The 21,531-nt window shown below is 41.0% G+C and overlaps 2 protein-coding genes across 3 annotated transcripts; one reads left to right on the top strand and one right to left on the bottom strand.

The window, feature by feature from the left end:
• The first annotated feature begins 826 nt into the window (after positions 1 to 826).
• tm9sf5 (transmembrane 9 superfamily protein member 5) lies at positions 827 to 14,945 on the top strand. 2 transcript variants are annotated; one of them, XM_033633595.2, is made up of 18 exons: positions 827 to 1,160; positions 1,779 to 1,846; positions 1,934 to 2,027; positions 2,129 to 2,256; positions 2,420 to 2,549; positions 2,996 to 3,123; positions 3,286 to 3,400; positions 3,520 to 3,599; positions 3,697 to 3,802; positions 4,775 to 4,825; positions 5,187 to 5,319; positions 5,827 to 5,946; positions 6,049 to 6,106; positions 6,284 to 6,443; positions 6,546 to 6,697; positions 6,810 to 6,921; positions 7,213 to 7,384; positions 13,888 to 14,945. In XM_033633595.2, exons 1-18 carry the CDS (start codon positions 1,023 to 1,025, stop codon positions 13,953 to 13,955), a joined length of 2,013 nt encoding a protein of 670 aa, XP_033489486.1. In that variant the 5' UTR covers positions 827 to 1,022; the 3' UTR covers positions 13,956 to 14,945. The 2 variants fall into 2 exon arrangements, with proteins under 2 accessions (XP_033489486.1, XP_033489487.1); XM_033633596.2 differs by lacking the exon at positions 4,775 to 4,825.
• A 1,228-nt stretch (positions 14,946 to 16,173) lies between these two features.
• gpr101 (G protein-coupled receptor 101) lies at positions 16,174 to 20,304 on the bottom strand. Its single transcript, XM_033632693.2, has one exon. It carries the CDS (start codon positions 19,464 to 19,466, stop codon positions 18,123 to 18,125), a length of 1,344 nt encoding a protein of 447 aa, XP_033488584.1. The 5' UTR covers positions 19,467 to 20,304; the 3' UTR covers positions 16,174 to 18,122.
• Positions 20,305 to 21,531: the final 1,227 nt, after the last annotated feature.

The raw sequence follows: 21,531 nt of genomic DNA, 5'->3' as shown, positions 1-21,531 counted from the left end.
AAGTAGTTTATCCTTTAACAATGCATCACACTTTCTTTGTTGATCTGTGTTTGATATGTAAAATCTGATTCTGCAAAGTAACTTACGTTCTCAATAAAACGTAGTGGAGTCAAAAGTACATTTTTTCTAAAAACTGTAGTGCAGTTGCCTACACATATAATGAAGCATCAAATTGGTATACTTCAGTAAAGTAGCCTACAAATACTTTAAAATTGTACTCGTGTGAAGTAGTTAGGCTCAAATGCGCTAAGTTATTTTCAGCCCGAGATTCTTGCAACATGCACGCGTTCCGGTTTTTCTTGTCAGTCGTGTCATACAGTGTGGGTCTCTATGAGTAACTGTTAGCCTCATGTATATTCAAAATGTAGTCCCCCCTCTTTTTTCTCTCACTGTTCTCTTTCTTATTTTGTACTATCGCCATTGTCTTTTTTTAAGCTATTCTTTCAAAAAGTATTTTCTAATTCATGTGGAGTATAAAGCACAGTATTGTTCGTGCGGAGAAAACAAGGATGTTTATGGAGGAATTGATAAGCAACGTCAGTGTTACTTCCACGGTGTCAAGCCATTCAGTAAGAAATGGGACGTTCGGTTTTTGTCCTGTCAAATTAAAAGCATGTGTTGCTCACTTTCAAAATATAATTGTTTTTAATGGTATTAATATGGTAAATATCCCACTGAGAACGCCGTGTGTATATCATTGTCAGCTATAAACGTGTAATAAATGTAATGAACATGAGTAATGAACAGATTACTTATTATAAATCTTTTGTTTTGAAGATAAAATCGTCTGACTTCCGGTTCTGTTCCTGTCGCTTCTACATAGTTTGGTTTGACGGAGCGAAACGTCACCGATGCTGGTTGCGCCAGCGCCAGACAGGTCAGCTCAGTGACTGCGTCCCGTGTAGAAAGACGTAGCCAGCTAACAGCGAACAGCTAGCTAACATCCCCTTTTCTGAAGAAGGAGGACCACTCTCCTTTGACATAAGAACACAGAATACTAGAAGAACCGTGTCCGCGTTAAAATGAAGAGGCGGATACACTTTAGTTCTGTGCTGGTTTTGTTGCTAGTCTCGTATTTCTGTTTGTGCTCGGCGTTTTATCTTCCGGGTTTAGCCCCTGTGAGTTTTTGTGAAGAAGGCAAAGGTAGTGAAGATTGCCAGGTATGTCAAATTCACGAGACTCACATCTCTTGTGTATTGCTGAAGGTTTTGTGATGTAGCTGGAGTCGTTTTATCAATTTCAATTTGTTAGCTTCCTCAATGTTGCTAGCTAGCCAACCCTGTCCTTAGGCCCCGGCTAATATCTGGAACCGGGGCACTGGCATAATATTCCAGTGTATTGTTAATTGAATTTAATGGCACTTCCTGTCATTACCAAGGGAGTATATAATGTAGCTGGCGTCTCGGGGGTGTCACCAGCCTAACATGAGACTGTTAGCATATTAACACTGATGAAGATAATGAATTATGATAGATAATAGTCGTCATTGTAATTGTCTTGACCGGTCACTGCTCTGCTAACATTACCTCTCAAAGAACAGGTGGGCTTGGACTCGCCAAAAACGATGGGATCTAGTAAATCACTCAACCCTTTGAGAGACTGATCAAGCATACAGATTTACCACAACTTAATCTTTGCTTATAACTGAGTCATTTACTCCATATTAATATTAGTTTTATGACTGAACCCGGAACATGGACAACCAGTGGCGTGAGGGAGCCATTTTTTCAGTTAAACAAACACAGACTGAGAGACAAACTGTTTCTTTTCCTTTACAGACAGTGGTCCAGCTGTTTGTCAATCGATTGGACTCAGTGGAGTCAGTCCTGCCTTATGAGTATGACGTGTAAGTAACGTTTCATTTCTCCTTGATGCCATTTGTATAATGACCGGTTTTCCAGCTCAGTGACATCTTCTCATTGTGTTTGTAAAGGTTTGACTTTTGCAAAGATGCCAAGGAAATGAGGCCTTCAGAGAACCTCGGACAGGTGCTGTTTGGTGAGCGAATTGAGTCTTCACCATACAAGGTGGGTGTTAAACAGAAACATCTAAGCTTGTGTGGTGTTTGTGGTGTTGCTTATGTTAGAATCACTTTAAGTGTATTTTATTGATCGTTTGCCTTTTACAGGTCACCTTCAAAAAAGATGTTAAATGCAGCACGGTGTGCACCAAAAACTACAAGAAAGGGGAACAGAGTGACGCAACCAAACTGGATTTTCTTAAGATGGGAATGCAGCTCAACTACCAGCACCACTGGTTTGTATTTAATTTACCTAACTGCACTGTCGTTCATTGTGCATGAGTTTTTGCAGTGGAGGGGCACTGCTTGAAAGATGAACAACAGCAGTTAAGCAAACACACACGAGCACAGATTTAATTTAGCAAGATGCTTGTTAAGGTGAACCAATTATTTTTTCAGGATCATTGACAACATGCCGGTGACATGGTGTTATGACGTGGAAGATGGTCAGAAGTACTGCAACCCGGGCTTCCCCATTGGCTGCCTTGTGACTGCAGATGGCCGAGCTAAAGATGCCTGTGTTATCAATGTGAGTTGTGATTTCTCTCTTCGAACGTGTGCTCTGCACTCTCGATTATGTCAAGAGTGTCTCAGAAAAATATATTAATTTAGTGTTTTTCACATTAGATTCTTGTATTAGAACAATAAAGTAGCCTTTAATTTAGAATTAACTGTCATTTAAAGATTCAAACAGTATTTGATAATACTTACAAAAAACACCATGTAAAAATCTTTAATATAATTTTTGAAGTCACTAATGTAATCAGACATATGACATTATCTGAACTGATGGGTTTCAGTCCACACAGACACAGAATAGTACAACTGACGTACGTGAGATAGAGGTGAAGTGGAAGTGATGTTTGAATAAGATCATTACAGTGTAGAAGATGCTCAACAATTTACAGATGTTTGTTAACAAATCCTAACCTGAGGAATGTACCTGATATTAAATAGAATTTTTTTCTATTTCAGTCTGAGTTCAACAAGAAGAACACCTTTTACGTCTTCAACCACGTGGACATCAAGATCACCTACCACAGCGGAGCGTCAGAAGGATGGAGAGGCGCTCGGCTGGTCGCTGCCACTCTGGAGCCAAGGAGGTAATTGTGGTTGGTAGTTAATTGTCATGATGACAACATATCTCAATTTAGGTCTAATCTGTCTCAACATGTTGCAATTGAATGGCAACGTACCATTCAAAACCAACACTTTATTTTCGAATAATCTTACATTGAGGATTTTGTTTGTTTTGGGCGCAACAGTATCAAACAGCTCGATGAAAAGAACCCAGTTTGTGACGGAGGCAGCCCAATGGAGGTCCCTGGGGAGTTTGATAATGATGTGGCGATCACTTATACCTACTCTGTCACTTTTAAGGTAGGCTTCTAAGCTATAAGACCAATTATATCTCGAACAATACTAATATATAACAAGAATTTAAAAAAGTAATGTTGTGTACAATGTTTTTTTGCAATTATTTTACTGCTGTTTTACAGGAAGACAACTCTATCAAGTGGGCCTCCAGGTGGGACTACATCCTGGTCTCTATGCCTCACACCAACATCCAGTGGTTTAGGTATGAATATACTTTTCACACACACTCTCTCCTGAAAACTCTCATGGCCTCAATGCTTGTCAGCTGATGCTATTGTGTGACTTGTGTGTTCTTCCAGCATCATGAACTCCTTGGTCATTGTCCTCTTCCTGTCTGGCATGGTTGCCATGATCATGCTGAGAACTCTGCACAAGGACATTGCCAGATACAACCAGGTGGACCAGGTAAAAGCATTGTCTAACTCTCCCGTAGCTGGAGCTGATCCAGATGTGAAGATGATATAGTGAAGTGAACATTTCTTGAAGATGCAGTTGACAGAAACAAACAAAAAACAGGTTATATCAGGGATACTCAACTTGATTTACCCATGGACCACTTTTCTAAAATGATAGGAGGCCTGGTGCCTGTTAATAAACAAATATTAATAATATTTTTTAAGTATATATAATAAATGAATTGCCTTTTTTCATCCTTGAATGTTTGGTGTCCTCACTCATTTTTGCCAAGAGGCAAATCCAGTCGAAGCAGCCCCATGCAGGTTAGGTGAACGCAGGGGTGTTTCTAGGAATTGAGGACATTTTGTGTCTTCATGGAGGGTCCAGGGGATCTACCCCAGGCAATGTTATATATAATCAAGGTCTATTATTATGTTTTTAATGCACTCTGGCATCTTATTTACATTCAAAGTAAAGATAAATCCCATTGTGAATGGATTTATTTTAATAGTAAAGAAAATGGTCGCAGGGCCATCCAGCACCCTATTGTGGGACAGATTTGGGCCGCTGGCCATAAATTGAGTATCACTGGATTGTGTTTTTAAAGGTATAGTTTGAATCTATTTGTGTACTGCAGGGAATCATGTTGCCGCCATGCAAATGAACTATTCAAAGCAGATGATACCACTGCAGTGAAAATCTCACAAGCCAACAGCTTTTTGGGAACATTGAAGAGCAGCCTTGTTTTGGGAGATTAAAGGGTCATTGGTGTCTGTGGTTGTAGATTTGTCTCATCTCACAGTAGAAAGTAAAAGTATTAGGTTTGCGCTAAAACATTTCACTCACAAATATATCAGAGGTTGAGGTTTTTACCAGTAAGTGCGTGTTTACCGGTCATCTTCATCCTAGTTATATGGCTAATGCTTTAATTCTGTACTGTGAAAGACCACCCAGCACACAAATATTTTTTACATTTCACAGGCAGACTTGATAAAGCTTCCATCGACCAAGGAAAAAGGCTCTGTACTCTACGTAAGCTTATTGAAAGCAGTTTTAACAGAATCTTTTATGGTTGTGAAATCAGGTGTTTGGGTGTGTGATTAAGGCAAACCGGCACATTAGAGCAGAATGTAAAATATGGTGTGTATTTTCCTGTGAAACCTTCAAGAAAAGGACTTACACTAATGGATTGACTGAAGAGTTTGTCACACCACATTTTACAGCTTTTAGTAAACCATATTTTCTCAGTCTTCACCTTATTTTTCTTTGCTAACAGGTGAGGTAGTGTTCACTGCTTGGTGGCGGGTTAACCTTTTAACTTTTATCATTTGCAAATGTCAGCTGCTTCCTTGATTGTGACTGTTGCCGTGTTGCTTTCTGCCTTCCTTCCCAGGAGGATGCACAGGAGGAGTCGGGGTGGAAGCAGGTGCACGGGGACGTTTTCCGTCCTCCCAGGAAAGGCATGCTGCTGTCTGTGTTCCTCGGACAGGGCACCCAGATCTTCATCATGACCTTCATCACGCTCTGTAAGCACTGTTTTATGTTAGGCTGTAATTTGTAATACCAGTAATAGTTACACACATCCTCTGTTTATGATTATCATTAGTTTCACTTTTCCTTTGTGTCCACCACTAAAATCACATCACAAAACGCAGCTGGTTATCTCCCCAAACATACTCTGTTTATTTCCCTTAGCAAAGATTTATTGTGCCATCATGGAGACAGCACCCCTGCAGCCTGAGAGGAAACAGAACAATTTAAGTTAAAATATTTCCACTGTAGACGTTCATAACAAGGATAAAGGCCCATCTGTGGAAGCCTCTGAAATATAATGAAGAGCTTTATCAGTCGAGAAGAAGAAACATTTAAAGGCATATACATTGTGAAGCCAGTTTTAGGTTTACAGTCTGAAGTTGGGCAGCGGAGAAAGGAGTAGCATTTAAGGCAGTCTTTGTATCCATGTTTCAGTGCTTGATTTACAGTGATGCTGTTTTGTCTGACTGAGTGCACTAATGACTGTTTGTCCACTCTAGTCCTGGCCTGTCTGGGTTTCCTGTCACCGGCCAACAGAGGGGCTCTCATGACATGTGCTGTGGTCCTCTGGGTTCTGCTAGGCACACCTGCTGGCTATGTGTCTGCACGCCTTTACAAAAGTAAGAGTCCAGTGAAAATTTGAGTTCAGTGTTCTGAGTCGTTGCAGTCAGTGAAATCTTTCTCATCACGATGTCCTCATCCAACTCTGTTTCTGCTCTCAGCTTTTGGAGGCGAAAAATGGAAGACAAACGTGTTGCTGACGGCGCTCCTGTGCCCGGGGTGAGTTCTCAGACTTCATTTGCGCAGCTTTTTGTTCATTTGTCTCATTTTTGTACTTAAATTCTGCCCCGGAGTGCAGGGGTGACGTTATGCTGTGTATACTAGTATTTTGTCTTACACACCACCTTTTTTGAATCTAACATGTATTGTCTTTCTCTGTCATTGTGTCTTCCCCAGTATTGTGTTTGCAGACTTCTTCCTGATGAACCTGATCCTTTGGGTGGAGGGCTCCTCAGCAGCAATCCCCTTTGGCACTCTGGTGGCCATTTTGGCTCTGTGGTTTGGAATCTCCGTGCCCCTCACCTTCGTTGGTGCCTATTTTGGATTCAAAAAAGCTGTGAGTTAGGCCCTCTAGTTTATCATAGTATTGATTTTAGATGAAATGTGCACGTGTTTGTGAGTTTGTTATATAATTCCCTCTCTTTCTGCTCCTGTGCAGGCAATTGAGCAACCAGTGCGAACAAACCAAATCCCCCGTCAAATCCCTGAGCAGTCATTCTTCACAAAGCCTATTCCTGGTATCGTGATGGGCGGCATCCTGCCCTTTGGCTGCATCTTCATTCAGCTTTTCTTTATTCTCAACAGCATTTGGTAAGCAGGCAGGAATGCTGCCTCTCCTAGTTGGTCTGCAATTCCAGTTTTGAACTCTGTAATCACAAGGAGGGGTTTGGATTTTTGACACCTGTTGCCTCCCTTTCGCTAGGTCTCATCAGATGTACTACATGTTTGGATTCCTGTTCCTGGTTTTTATCATTCTACTCATCACATGCTCTGAGGCAACAATCCTGCTCTGCTACTTCCACCTATGTGCTGAGGTACCTCAGTGTTCAGAGAATTTTGTCTCCTTAATCAAACTTGGGTCTGGGAAAATTAAGTACTTCCACTTCACAATGACTTCACTGTTTATAGAACGCACTACACTTGTGTCAAAGAGGAAGAAAAAAAATGCAAATATCTAAAGCAGCTTCCTCTAGGTTTTGCCTTTGAATATATTAGTTGTTATGCCATCACACAGCCCTGACTACATGACATGCTGATAATATTTTTGCACAGGACAATTTCAGTTGACATGACCTCACATGTCATCTTTTGTAATGTGTTTCTAGGACTACCACTGGTGGTGGCGTTCCTTCCTGACCAGCGGTTTCACAGCGGTCTATCTGTTCATCTACGCCGTGCATTACTTCTTCTCCAAGCTGCAAATAATTGGAGCTGCCAGCACCATCCTCTACTTTGGATACACCATGATTATGGTTCTCATCTTCTTCCTCTTCACAGGTGAGGCTTTGAGATAAGCGACATGTGAGCACTTTAAGCAGACACAATGATTTCCCTATTGCCCTGACACATTGCAATGATACCTGGATATCATGTCACAATCGGTTTCTTTTATTGGTGAGCTCAGTTTATAAATGTGACAAATGATTATCTAGTACACTGCATGATAGAGATGGTTATTGAGACCTGGTACAAAATTAGTACATTTAATCAGTACAGAAACATTAGTAAGCTCCTGGACAGAGAGTGCTGCTTTTGGTATTTATGTAATGGTAATATTTATTTATTTAATTTATTTAACAGGGACAGTGCAGAGCTACTTTACTGCACCAGAGTCAGCTGTAAGCTAATTTTCATCTGTAGTCCGTAGGGCAGGAAACAGGGAATAATGTCGCTGCTGAAAGACACTAACGTGTAAAAAACACAATTACAAAATAGGACATATGCATGACACAGCGGCTTCAGCGATAACAACAGCAAGACAACACAACATGTTATCACAACAATAACAGAAACTACCACAGTAAGATATAACAAGGTTTCATAGTGTTCGACAGGTGTTTGAGTTCATTCTAAAATAGCTGGCATTTTCACATTCCTAGCCTCTCCCAATGAAGCTGCTGGCATCAGACAATTACGTCTGGCATTGTGTAACTGCATGCTTCATTCAGTGATGTCCAATTATGGCTGACAGGGCAAAATGTTCACAAGTGTCAGCTCACTTTAAGGACTAATCGTTCCTTGGTCATTTGTAATATGGTACAAGTTTAGCTTCTGGTAGTGAAGCATCAGTGAGGCACATCACCACCAGACATTTGTAGCAATTGCTTCTCCCTCATTATATATACACAGGGTTCCTGCGGATCATTATATAGTCTTTAAAGACATTGCATTTATGAATCAAAAAATATGGTTAATTGGTTCAAAATGGCTTTAATCAATTTTTTAAAAAGTCTTAAAAATGCTAAGACATTGGAAGTAGGATTTTTCTTTTCTGAAGTTGTATTGTAACCTCTTAAAATAATTGGTAATGAATGCCTCTCACATTTACGCCACACAGATCAGGATAGAGAAACAAACACCACCGCATACATATATAACATTAAATCAAATTACAAATGAAAAAGGTTTGTCAAGGCAAACCAAATGGATACTTTTATAATACAATAACAATACAATTTTCAGCACTATTTAACTTAACCAACAAAAAAAAAATCATGTTTTATGTTACAATGATCACTTGGGCCAAACTGTCCCTAACTCAAGGTAACTGATGTTTGTTAAAGTTTTTTTTTTTGTTTTTTTTTTCTTCCTTCAGTTTTGGGTATTGTAAAATTGGTCTTAAATGTAGCTTGCGCTAAGGTGTAGGAATACTGGAATACAGGAAACTCAGGAATAAATATAACTTAATTCTGCTAAAAAGAAATAATGAAATAACTGTTAAATCTTTTCCCATCTTTTTATGTCATGTCTTTATTTTTTGCACCAAATTATAGAGAGAAGTATTGATAATAACTATAACTATTGATAAATAGTATAGATATCAATAGGCAATATTAGTATTGATATTAGTTTCAGTAATATCTTTACAATGCAATACAATACAAACCATTAGATCTAGTTTAACTGCAATCTTAATTTTGTCAGTGACGGGTGAGTAAGCTCATAGTTTATCGCATGCCAGGCATAAATGGGTGTGTCGTGTGTAGGTGTGGATGTGTGGTGATGTTTGCTCAGTGTCAGGTCAACTGTGCTGTCAGGATGAAGGATGTTGATCCTGTTCGTATGACATTAAACACCAGGAAGTAAACGCACCATTATGCAACTTTTTTTTTTCTTTGTCATATAGTAAAAGCCAACCCTTGGTCTTTTTATTTCTGCACTGGCAGTACAGAGTCACTGTGTCACGTGAAGTTAAAGAGCGTTATTTGCAAGGGTGCCATTTGTGTCATTTTTTTTTTTGGTTTAATGTTTAATGAAAATCAGAGAGACTGTGGGAAATAGGACGAGAATGTTCAAAGTCCCTCTTGGTCAGATCTAGTTTTGCAGACTTATTTGGGTCAGTTTTACTGTCTGTGGTTCGCTGTTTGACAAGCCGGCGCCTAATTTTATCAGGGAGGGGTTTTTTTTTCTGTAGATCAAAAGATACAGGCACCACTTTGACTCGCTGCCATGGATGATAATGAGTCCATACGCACTCAGGATTCCTGACCATCGCTGCGTTTCTCTGGACTAATAAATCCAGCCGTGTGACTGAGGTTGTGCAGATTTATGTAGCACAGGGGTTATCACAGAGCGAGGATGAACAGAACACTGCTGCCGCTTTTGTCTCCGTGTTAAAGGAGACAAGGATTGACACGTGTTGACATGGTAACAGCACTCTCCAGCCCTGTCCAGCTCCTGTACACACCAACTCAGATGAGACCAGGGCTGTGTGTGGGAAAAAGGATAATATACAGGACTAGATAACAGCCTAGTCTCTATGTCACCCAGAAATATACCGCCCACCATGATGTCACATGATGGCATTTTTTTTTCCTGGTGATACTCTGTCATGAGACCAGATAAAAGTTAGCCTGTAGCCCTGCTCGTCACCGTAGTAGTGCTTGACACTATCTTAAGACAGAGCTGTAAGTAGCGAGGGGACGAGATGTCAAAAGACTATCGCTAAGAAATAATCCAAGGATTCAAGGAAAAGATTATCAGTTTCCCTCCTTGCTTCCAGTTTTGATCTAAATAATCCTAATCTCTCTCACTCCCCATCTTTAACTTTTTATTTTTTTGTCTGTCTTTTTAACCTCGTCCCAACTTTGATCAGTTTAATTCGGGATTGGGCTGCGTGGCCCCTGTTGCGCAGTCAGATAGGACTTTTATACCCACTTGAGTTGATCCAGGATTTTGACCAATCTGGAGTATATGCTCTCTCCGTGACAAAATGAGGTGCTGGTGTTTTCGCAGTCTGGTGGAGATTGCAGTCCCGACTGTCAAAAGTTATGTTTCAAGCTTTTAGTGGATAGAACTTGAGACAGCAAGTTGGCTATACAGTTTGGCAATTTTCGTGCCTGTGTCGCTGAAGAACTTTAATTTCAGGATATAGCTGGGAAATGTATCAATATTATGTGATATTGTGATATGAGACTAGATGTCTTCTATATTTTGGATATTATAATATCTTAAGTGTTGTCTTTTCCTGTTTTTAAAGGCTGCATTACAGTGAAGTGTTTTCAATTTTCTGATCATACCAGACTGTTTTAGCTGTTCTTTGTCTTTACCCAGTTAAGGCATTTATATCCACATTATTGATTAATATTTCTTAAAAATTAGGGCTGGGTATCGATTCAGATTTTCCAGATTGATTCGATTCCATTTTCAAGGACTCAGTTCGATCCGATTCACGATTCAATTCAATTCAATTCAATTCAGTTCAATATCGATTCAGTCAAGTATATTTCAATTATGATACAAAATTTGCTTGGATATTAAGATATTTTCTGAGAACTAACGAAGTATATTTAACAAGGAACCCTCTGACCTGGTGCATTACTATTAAAAATACTGTTTACATTAAGAATTGACCCCAAAGCAGTACATTAGTCATCATGTACTTTTATGTAACATTACCTGACACATACAAAATAAATATTTTAAATTAAATCTAATCACAAGGCAGACAATTTAAATGAAGTGGCTACAAAAGATGTAAACAAAGGACATCCACAAGTTTGCTGCCTGTAACCGTCTTATAAAGCTTTTGTGCAATACACTGCAGTGGTTGTGATGCACACATTGACTGTATCAGAAGAGAAACAATATACGTAGGTGAACCCTGCAGCAAAGTGAACCCTCTTCCTCAGAGAGGATCTTTGCCTCCCAGTTTGTTCCTGGCGGCAGAGCAGAGTGAACCGTCTTTGTTCTAAGAGGATCTTTGTCCCATGAGTACAGGCACGCTGCTCTCCGTGTCTGTGTAAACAACTTTCACTGGCGATTTGACAGTCACTAGAAGCACATTATGACCCTTTCTGTGTGTTGTACATGAGCTAACGTTAGCGGCTAAGCAAGGACTGAGAGGCTGTCCGGTATGTGTGTGTGTGTGTGTGTGTGTGTGTGTGAGGAGCGTCAGTACATTAGCTTGTTAGCCGTAACGTTAGCCTTGCTGATTGTCATGTTAACGTTATCATCGGCAGCCCTGAATAGCTTGTAAAGCTTTAGCATAGTTAGTTAACACATTTGTTATCAGCCCATGTGTTTACTGCTACAGAAAAATAATAAATCTTTGGTTTATTTGCACAGCGTCGCCTCTCTGCCGTCTTTTATCACGCTTGCTAACGCCAAGTTAACTTTACCAGCAGATCTGTAACGTTATGAGGTACAAACTGAGGCTACAGTTAGCAGTGTGCTGATGCTTAGTGGTATTTCTTAATTTTTTCTGTGAAACTAATGTGCATTTACTAAACATTCGTACATTATTAGCGTTATATTTTTAGGGGAAAATGCGAGTGAAAATACTCGCACCGTAGACCCATGCCTTCAGTGGACACGCTCCCACCATTGTTTGCTGCTCATCTGCTCTGTCTTCATTCAATGTCCGATCGTCTCGCGATGACCTCAGGTGCTAAATACTGATCTCGCGAGACTACCTGGGTTGATAGTACTCCAGGGTGCTGCAGTCTGCTACCGGCTGTACAACATGTCCACGGAGGAAAATAGTTATAGTAAAAGATCGATTTTTTTTAATTAATGAATCGATATTGTGCCCAAAGGAAAATCGATTCGAATCAATTAAATCGATTTTTTTCAACCCAGCTCTATTAAAAATCTGTGTAGATATTTTGTGAAAGCACCAATAGTCAACCCTACAATATCATCACGATATCAATATCAAGGAATACGGTCAAAAATATTATGATATCCGATTTTCTGCTTCTCGCCCAGTCTTATTTGAGAACCTTGTGGCCTTTTGTTAATTTTGTCCTTATGTTTGTCCCAAAGGGAGCTAGTAGTCCCAATCAGGTGTTTTAACGGTCCAGTGTGCAGGATTTAGAGGAATTAAGCGATGTGGTCGTAGAACTGAAACTTCTCCCACGTGCCAAGCGAAAACATAAATAGCCCTGTCTAAAGCCAGTTTTTGGTTTGTCTGTTCTGGGCTACTGTAGAAACAACATGGTGGCCTCAGTGGATGATTAATGGGTCATTCTAAGTAGTAGGGGTGGGAATCACCAGAGACCTCACAATACAGTATTATCATGATTTTAAACGACTTGCAATATGCTGAGTATCACTATAATGTAATGTATATTGCAAAATATTGTGATTAATTACCTTTTTTCAGCTACAAATCATGTCCTCAAAGGAAATCTTTATTGACATCTGTTTTGATAAAACTTTCAGTGTGCTCATCTTACACGAATCATTTTTATTGCAGAAAAATCTATCTAGTGAACTGGAAAACACTTGATTTTAGTGTTCTAGAAGGCTACCAAACGTCGCATCAGTTGCGAAAGTACGTCAAATGAAAAATGTGTGCCAACTTAAAAGCAGATACACCCAGTCAAAGCATGAATTTGTCTGGACAACGAGCTGCAGCCAAAAACCTCGCCTACAAAGTATAATATGACGTCTCACAGTAGTGCGTCTGCAGTGCACAGACACTCAAAGTAAAAGCATACTGGAGCACTTTGTTAAGACGGCAGCAGACAACACTATCCTGTTTACTTTTTGTCCCCACCCGAGTGTAACATATAGGGATTATCAACACATGGATTATGTTTCTGTTAGTAGTAGTCACTTAAACTTTCTCCACCCCTGCCAACATTACACCTCCATGCTCCATCTACTGTTGTTATTTGGCTGTTGTATATTTTCTGTGTACTTTAACGTGCGACTGTTGTTACAGTGAATGATTAATGTAGTCTGTAAATTGTTTGTTACTTTTCTTGTTCCTTGATGAAATAAATCCATGTCATAACCCTTTAAATTTTTAAGTAAACTACTTAAGTAAAAATATTGATTGTCCAGTGCTATGATATAGTGATTAGATCAATTCATGTGTCACAGCAATCCTTTTGAATAGGAGGTCTAGTACTTTCTAAACAAACATCTGACACAACAGTGATGTGGAAATTAGACTAATTTTTTTAAATATGCCGCTATTGTCATCATTTTAAAGAGAGGATTATTTTATTTTTAAACATCCATGAGACAAGTTTTTGTCTTTTATTTTTGGGTAAAGAAGTGTTATATTAATAAAACAATCTCTACTTATTTATTTATATTTAGTCGTAATTCTGAGGTAAAATAATTCCTACTTTCAGGTGATTAGAAATGAAATGAAATGAAAAAAAAGTTATGATTATTATACACTGTTTCTGTCAATAGATGCCCCCAAATCATACAAGCTGGACCTTTAAGTTTGGCTTCAATGTTTTTTTTTTTGTTTTTTTTTTTTTGTATCTTTTGTAATAACATTTATCAAATCCTCCCTCTAACCTGTCTTTTCTTCTCAGGTACAATTGGCTTCTTCGCCTGCTTCTGGTTCGTAAATAAGATCTACAGTGTGGTCAAGGTGGACTAGAGGACTGTGGGAAAGACTGACTCCTTCCTGTCGCAGTACTGCCCTCCTCAGTGCTGGCTGGGTGATCAAGTGGTCTGAATGGCCCTGAACTGAAACCATCACTTATCATAGAAAAGACCCGAAGAGCAGAGCCCGTCCTCTTTTGTGCTTTAAACCTACGTTGCTATTGTTTTCTTTTTTTCTTTTTTTTTTAATATATATAATTTTGTCTTCACTGTTGACCAGTAATATTTTGAGTGGCGCCTTGAAAATCAGTGTAGGTTCCAATGATCTAGCTGTCATAGTGAGCAGTTTGTTTTTGGTGGGTTTAACAAAAAAAGCTGAAATGTTTGTATTTTAATTTTCTACAGAAAGTAAAATGTTCTGTATTTTGCTTTTCTATTCCCTTATGACTAAATGTTTTGGTTTTCATTACCTGTATTGTAATGATGGAAAAAAAATGTGTGTACATATACTGTATAGAGAGTGAGCGAGAAAATGCTACTTAAAGATTGTCACCATTATTGAATCATCTGTAGGAGTTTCTTTTTCTTTTTTTTTAAGGTGAAGATGGGGCTATACATCCTTAAATATCAGCCTGTATTGTAGTTCAGAAATTATATAAAACACTGACATTGCTATGACACATGTCCATTCTCTTGTTTTTGATGGCTTCGTTTAAGTCTGCATAGACACAAAGGGTACACTTGGTTTAGAAGCACATATGTATCAGACGCATATGCTACAGTGTGTTGCACATGAAGGATGATCTCTCAATGACATGCCTGAGGTGTTTGGCCACAGAAGAGATTCTCACCTGGTTACCATAACGCAGTCCATGAATTTACTGATTCAGTGCATAGGCACCGTTGAGATGCACCCGTGTAGATTTGACTGAGCGGTTTGCTGAATTGTAACGACGTAAAACACTGCTGCCTTTTGCTTCGAGCAGTGTGGTGGACATCACCCAAGGTGATAACATTTTTACAAATAAATGCAATTAATTCACAATTAAGGCCACATGTTTTTTTTTCCCCTAGAGCCACTATGGGATTCAGGCAGCACGGTGATGCAGTGGTTAGCAGTGTCGACACAGTAAGAGGGATTCTGGTTCGAACCCAGGGTGGGGGAGCCCTCTGTGCCCTTCTCCCCTTGTCAGTGTGGGTTTTCTCCAGGTACTTCCTCCCACAATCCAAAGACATGCAGGTTAATTGGTGACTCTAACCTGGCCGTAGGTGTGAATGTGAGTGTGAATGGTTGTCTGTCTCTGAGTCAGCCCTGTGATAGTTGGCGACCTGTCCAGGGTGTACCCCACCTTTCACCAGACCCAGCTGGGAAAGGCTCCAGCGACCCCCAGCAGGATAAGCAGTTACAGAAAATAAATGATTCAGTGTTCAGCATTGTCTTTGCATCTGTGTGGAGATAAATTATATAAAGAAACTTCAACATTTGCAGGTAAATATTTAAACATTTCCTACATCTTACACTTCTTTTTGTTCTGTTTTTTAAAAATGTAAAACACTATAAATGCACAAAAAAACCTTTTAAATCTTCCAGCTTTTGTTCAAAACAATCTATTTCTGGCAAGTATTTTAAAGTGCTGTGCAGGTTTTCTTTTATTTAGCATAGGATTCAAAACTGTCCCTCCTCCAAATGGTAAATGGACTGCACTTGTGTAGCACTTTTCTAGTTTTCAACCACTCAAAGCGCTTTTTACACTACATGTCACATTCACCCATTCACACACTGGTGGCTGAGGCTACCGTACAAGGTGCCGCCTGCTATCCAGTAACCATTCACTTCTTCTCACTCACTGATGGAACAGCCATCGGAGCAGTTTGGGGTTCAGAATCTTGCCCAAGGATGCTCCAACATGCAGGCTGGAGAAGCTGAGGATTGAATATAGGATCTTCTGATTAGTGGACAATTAGTGTCAGTTTAATTTCTGGAATTTCAATTACAATGAGCTTTACTGGCATGAATGACAGGTGAACAGGTTTGCCAAAATGTCACGTACCTCATTTTACCTCACTTGTTATACAGAATGTTCCTTTGCCTCGTGTAATGCAAAGACCTGACTGCACAGACTTATACGTTAGTAGCATTTTAAAGATCTGGCTCATTATATCTGAAGCCAGGCTTTGATTGGTGAGAGCAGACACACACACACACACACACACACCTGCGGTCGACTTAGTCTTAGGCAAATGTTTGATATGGGAAAAAAACTTGGCACAACTACAATTAGTTCACCTTTATTAAACAACAGACAACTTTAGATGTTGAATAATGAAACCAGAAATAATACAAAAGCACAATAGAAATCACAAAAATATGTGGTTTTAAAGCACTTAAAAACATTATTTTCTCTTGTTCGATAATACATTTTGTTACATACTGTACTGCACCCCTTTGCTTTTTACAAAGCAACACTTGGACAAACTTATAATACAAGTTTGATTGTCATTTATAATACTATAGTACGGATATTTTCAGTTCACCGAGACTCAACTCCACACCAGTCCAGTCAGGTTCAATAAATTAGGAATTGTTCCCAGAAAAAACAATTGCAGTCTAATAAAACGTATAATATTAACACACTGACAGCACCCTGACTCATCTGCGATTGTTTTTTCTCTTTAACAAAAGGTTAAAAAAACTGGACAAACTTGGGACTACACTTGTCAGATAATGCACATAATGTCGTGATGCACGTGTGACATCCTTTGGCAACACATCTAACCTATCAACCTTTATCTCGATGAGTCACTGCAAGCATAAAACACTTACAGAGGCATCCACCCTCTTTAAGCAAGACAGGTTTTTCTGTTACAAATGTCAGGAGGTATCTTTACAAATCTACATGTATTCAGAGGAGTATAAGACATCTGTTACATAAGATCTTGCGGCATGCAGCCTACGTTAAATAACTAGTTCAACAAGTCCACTGGAGTGATGTTTTTATCGTACCCTGCTCTCTATGCTTTTTTTTTTTTAACAAAAAATATTGTACTTCCTCAAAGAAAGGCTGATACAAAGGCAGAAAATGCTGAATCCAAATATACAGTGGCCCACTGCAGTAAAACGCAAAATCTCCACCTCCACCTCCACAGGTCGAGCTAAAGGTTAAAGGAGATAAAGGAAACAAAGAGTTGTGGCCTTCCCATCAGGGAGGAGTCACCAACTCTTGCATGTTCTGTAACTGGCAAGCACAAAAAAAAATCATTACTCTACTCATTTACTGAAAAGGCGCTTTGAGACTAAGAACAGTTACGGCAACAGAGACAGGGACAGGGACGTACACACACCTATGTTCACTTGCTCTACGAGATTCAAGAACAGAGATGGGCACTACACACTTTTCCACAAGCATACCCTGAGTTCATTAGTTGCAGGCGAAGCTTGCGTGCACAAACACAAGGACAGTACATCCTGTGCCCGCAGGCGTGATCACAGAATACAACACACAGAGAGTTTAAAGGAGATTGAGTAGTTGTGCAGAAGATCAGTGCCTTTTCAGAGACATCTGTGGTCTGTGATTACGGCAAAGTGGTCCGAACTACAACCACTTTGATGCAACATAACAATTTCTATATTGGCATGGCAAGTCCAGGTTAAAAAAATAACAGTGTCTTTCATAACAGACCTGCAGGTAAGGGCGTAAAATACAAATTAAATGTGATTTCTGGTTTTACTTTAGTGTGAATCTTTTGAAATTTTGACTCAAATGCCCGTTTGATGTAACAGTAGCTTGTACAATACTTGCATACATTAAAAACAATTGTTTGTAGAGACAAAACACAATACAACATAAAGATACGTAAATAATAGCTGCACACACCTGTGGTAACTCTAAAACTGTGTTTACATGTAAAACTTTCAAACTTTGATCAAAAGTAATAGTCATTGTTTAGGATCTCTCTCACTCTAACAGTATATTGTACATTCATAATCCAACAATAAATCATTTTCTGTCCAAGAGATGTATTCAATCTCAAGTGAATCATTTAATCAAGCTTATAACAAAGTGATTAAAGATTATAATGTTGGGGATCAACCATATTCCTAATGCCGGCAACTTCAGAATGAATGACCCTGTTGTTAAGAAGGCATATTAGCTTATGTGTGAACACACTGTGTGACAAGCTCTTCAACTAAGAGCAAACATGGTCTTTCCGATGAAGCGGTTCATGTGCTTCGTTTGCTGTGGACTGTGAGCTCCCTCTCAGAGCTGACGCTGGTGGACGTGGTCTCTTTACGGCTGTCCCTCGACTTCCTCTCGAAAGTGGGAGAGGAGGATGTCGTGCACTCTTCCCATGTCCGCAGAGGGAAGACTCTTGCAGTCAGGCTGGGCAGGTGAGAGTGAGCACCTAATCGTCCCTCTGTAGTTGTGAAGCAGCTCTCCACCGCAGAGCTCTGGCTGGGGCGGCCCTGTTTGCAGAACAAGCCACAGAGCAGGGCGAGGAACTCCTTCCTCACACTGCGATGCATGTAACCGTAAATGTATGGGTGGAGGCAGCACTGCAAAAAGAAGAGCACAAGGGCAAGGGAGGACAGCCAGGGCGGGACGGCTGCTCTGGCACTCATAGATATAGTGTTCAGTATACTGTAAGGCCCCATGCTGAGGATATACGAGGCCATGATCACGAAAACTACACGAGCAGCCTTGCAGTGGTAGTGGAAGCGTCTCTGCCGAACTCGAACAGGGTACCCCCTGGCTGAGTAGGGGCCGTCAGGTGAGCTGGCCTGCTGGGGCTGGGGCTGGGGCTGTGGACTGCTAGGTCCCTGGAAGTCCTGCGGGCAGGGCTGGGAGTAGGACTGCGTCTGTATGGGGTGCACAAGTGCGTTCTGCCTCCGAGCCGCTCTGAACACCATCCAGTAACATCCAAGCATGATGAGCACAGGCAGCCAGAAGGAGAAGGTGGACACCACAGCAGAGTAGGACAGGCTGGAGGACCACACCACCGAGCACACGTTGTGATGGCGGTCAAAGTCAATGGCCCCCCAGCCGTAGAGAGGTGGCGTGCTCTGCAGGAAACTGAGCACCCAGGTGCAGATGATGAGGTTGGTGCCCAGGTGAGGGGTCATGCGGGTGGGATAGGACAGAGGGTGGATGATGGCCAGGTAGCGATCCACTGAGACAACTATAATGGTGTTGACCCCTGCAAATGCGAAAAGGTGCATGAGCACCACCAGAGCCTGGCACAGTCGGGCGTCCAGGGGCCACACACCTGGCACAGTGGCTGCGATGGCAAAGGGCATGACTAGTATGGTCTGGAGAAGGTCTGCCAAGAGGAGGTTGAGGACGAAGCGGTTGGCCACGTGAAGGAGCTGAGGCTTCCTCTGGAACACCAGCAGAACCACCACATTCCCAAACAAAGACACGCACACAATGAGAGATATGAACACCATCTTCAACACGCTGTTAACGGTGGAGGACCACAGCTGGTCATGACTGGAGCTGGTGAAACCAGGCTCCCAGGGAATGTCAGTGAAATTCGTGCCCATATCGGGCGCCTGAGAGCTTGGCATTTTTCACCCAACACCAGAGCTAGTGGGTGCATGTGTGGACTCACACCCAGGCAGAGTGTTGACACACAGTCAGGTTAGTCCCATCTTGCTTTAGCAGAATGTCAGGAGAGAAAACCAGCTCGGGTCTATTTGCTTTTCAGGATGTCAAAACAATGGATGTCCTTATTCAGGTGCAGGATTCAACATGCATGTCTCATCTAAACATCAGCCATTACATGTGAAAACAGTCGACTGATCCGTGGTGTGATGCTGGAGATGCTGTTCATCGTGATAAGTGATTAATCCCTTCACAGGCCTTATTCTTCTCGCAGCGCACATCTGCAGAGGGAAAAATGGAATTTGCCTGGCGACCATAAATGCCGCCGTTCAACCTGTCAGCATCGACAGACGATGTCCAGACAGTGGCGACTATCGCGGATCTGTAAATGATGTATAATACCTCGAAATGATCAGTGATGCGACGCCGTGCGCGAGGATGCTCAGTCTCCTGCGCTCGCCTTTCATCGCTTTGCTCCCATTTCAGCCCTCAGCTCCAGTCAATGGCAGCGAGCTTTCACGGCTCAGCTAACATACGCTTCGTGTCTTCACCCAGCGGGGGTCTCTCATCCAGACGAGCCTATCTTTCTCCTCTCGCTGCTCCTGCTCGGATTTCATGGCAGATCAAACATTTATTATTTTATCAGCTTTGATTCCTCCTCAACAGTCTTAGGCTACTTACGGTCGGGTCCTGTCTCCGAGGTGTCAGGAGGAAATAAAAAATAAAAAAGGAACCAAGGACACCTGCGCTGAGATCTCCCCCCGCTGGAGCCTGTCACCACACCGACACCCCCCCCCCCCCCCCCCCCATCCGCTTTTTCCCTTTTTGTTGTGGATGTGCGAGTGCGTTTCGCGATGCTGTCTGACACCTGTTTTACATGGTGCAATCATAAGATATAAAATCTCAGTTTTTCATTGCGTTGAATATGCCACAACATCACAGGAGGGCTGCGCATACAGCCTGCATTAATAGCCTATATAATATGTCCCTTTAAGCACCATGTAGGCTACAGTCCTGTTTCTATGGATCATTATAGAAATCAGTGCACAAGAAATATGTTTGCACCCCACAATAAAGAGCATAATTTTACATTTAGCCTCACAGATCTCCTTAGTAACAACAAGTGATTCAATCAGGTGGCTGTTTATGTGTATCTGTCAGGGTGGAGAGCAGAACAGAAGTCAACCTTCATTGCAGGCATCTCTGCACAGCAAGGTGTGGAATTATAATATTAAAGGGGAGCTATATGCCCATTTCAAAATTCATACGTCATTCCTATGGTCTATGACAGTCCATAAATGTAAATAAACCTGAACAACTCCCTCCCAAATCCAAAAACTAGAGCACTAAAATTCAAATTTGTGATGTCATAGGGTATAAAGTCTGGAGCTGCTCCACTGACAATGACTGGTGAAAGATGTTCTAGGTAAAAAGGAAAACAGCCAGGGGAATGTTCTGAGTATATGGGTACTTTTTATGTTTCAGACCAGAGAACATAACAATAGAATAAAGCTCATTTGGGTATTAATTGTAATAAAAGTCCAAGACTGGTAAGGCGTACCTCTCTCGCGCACCCGAGCAAGTTTTGGATGATGGCGAGCCCGCACATCGAGTCACTGCTGCAAGACTCTCCAATCTGTATGGATTTTGCTTTGGTTAACTGGCATGTTTCCTCGCCTTTTCCTGCATGCGCCAATGTCCAATCAGTAAGCTCTATGCCTCTTCACCAATATTGAGACTGAAAACGGACTTTTGCCCGACTCTGTGTTAATTGATAAACAGTAGTTGATAAACAGTAGTCTGTTAACTCCCACGGGAGTTAACAGACTACATTAGCATGTTTAAACTTTGGCTTATCGCACCTCTGCTTGTTTAACACTGTTTAAACTGGTATTGATGATAAGCCAGTTCAAACACCTGACTATATATACATATCCTCCTGAGACCCAAACTTTTGTGTGGTATGCTTTTTTAACTTCTCCTAGCTACTTGGGATCAGTAGTAGCCTGGATATAAAAGACGAAACAT

This window comes from Epinephelus lanceolatus, chromosome 7, assembly GCF_041903045.1.
Source record: "Epinephelus lanceolatus isolate andai-2023 chromosome 7, ASM4190304v1, whole genome shotgun sequence".
Lineage (NCBI taxonomy): Eukaryota > Metazoa > Chordata > Actinopteri > Perciformes > Serranidae > Epinephelus > Epinephelus lanceolatus.
The sequence above is the reverse complement of the archived record's forward strand: the minus strand, read 5'-3'. Positions and strand labels throughout refer to the sequence as shown.

Coding starts and splice junctions, on each gene's coding strand:
- tm9sf5 (XM_033633595.2), top strand. CDS start 1,023: ATGAAGAGGCGGATACACTTTAGTTCTGTGCTGGTTTTGTTGCTAGTC. Junction 1,847..1,933: donor CTGCCTTATGAGTATGACGT/GTAAGTAACGTT, acceptor GTGTTTGTAAAG/GTTTGACTTTTGCAAAGATG. Junction 6,444..6,545: donor ATTTTGGATTCAAAAAAGCT/GTGAGTTAGGCC, acceptor GCTCCTGTGCAG/GCAATTGAGCAACCAGTGCG.
- gpr101 (XM_033632693.2), bottom strand. CDS start 19,466: ATGCCAAGCTCTCAGGCGCCCGATATGGGCACGAATTTCACTGACATT.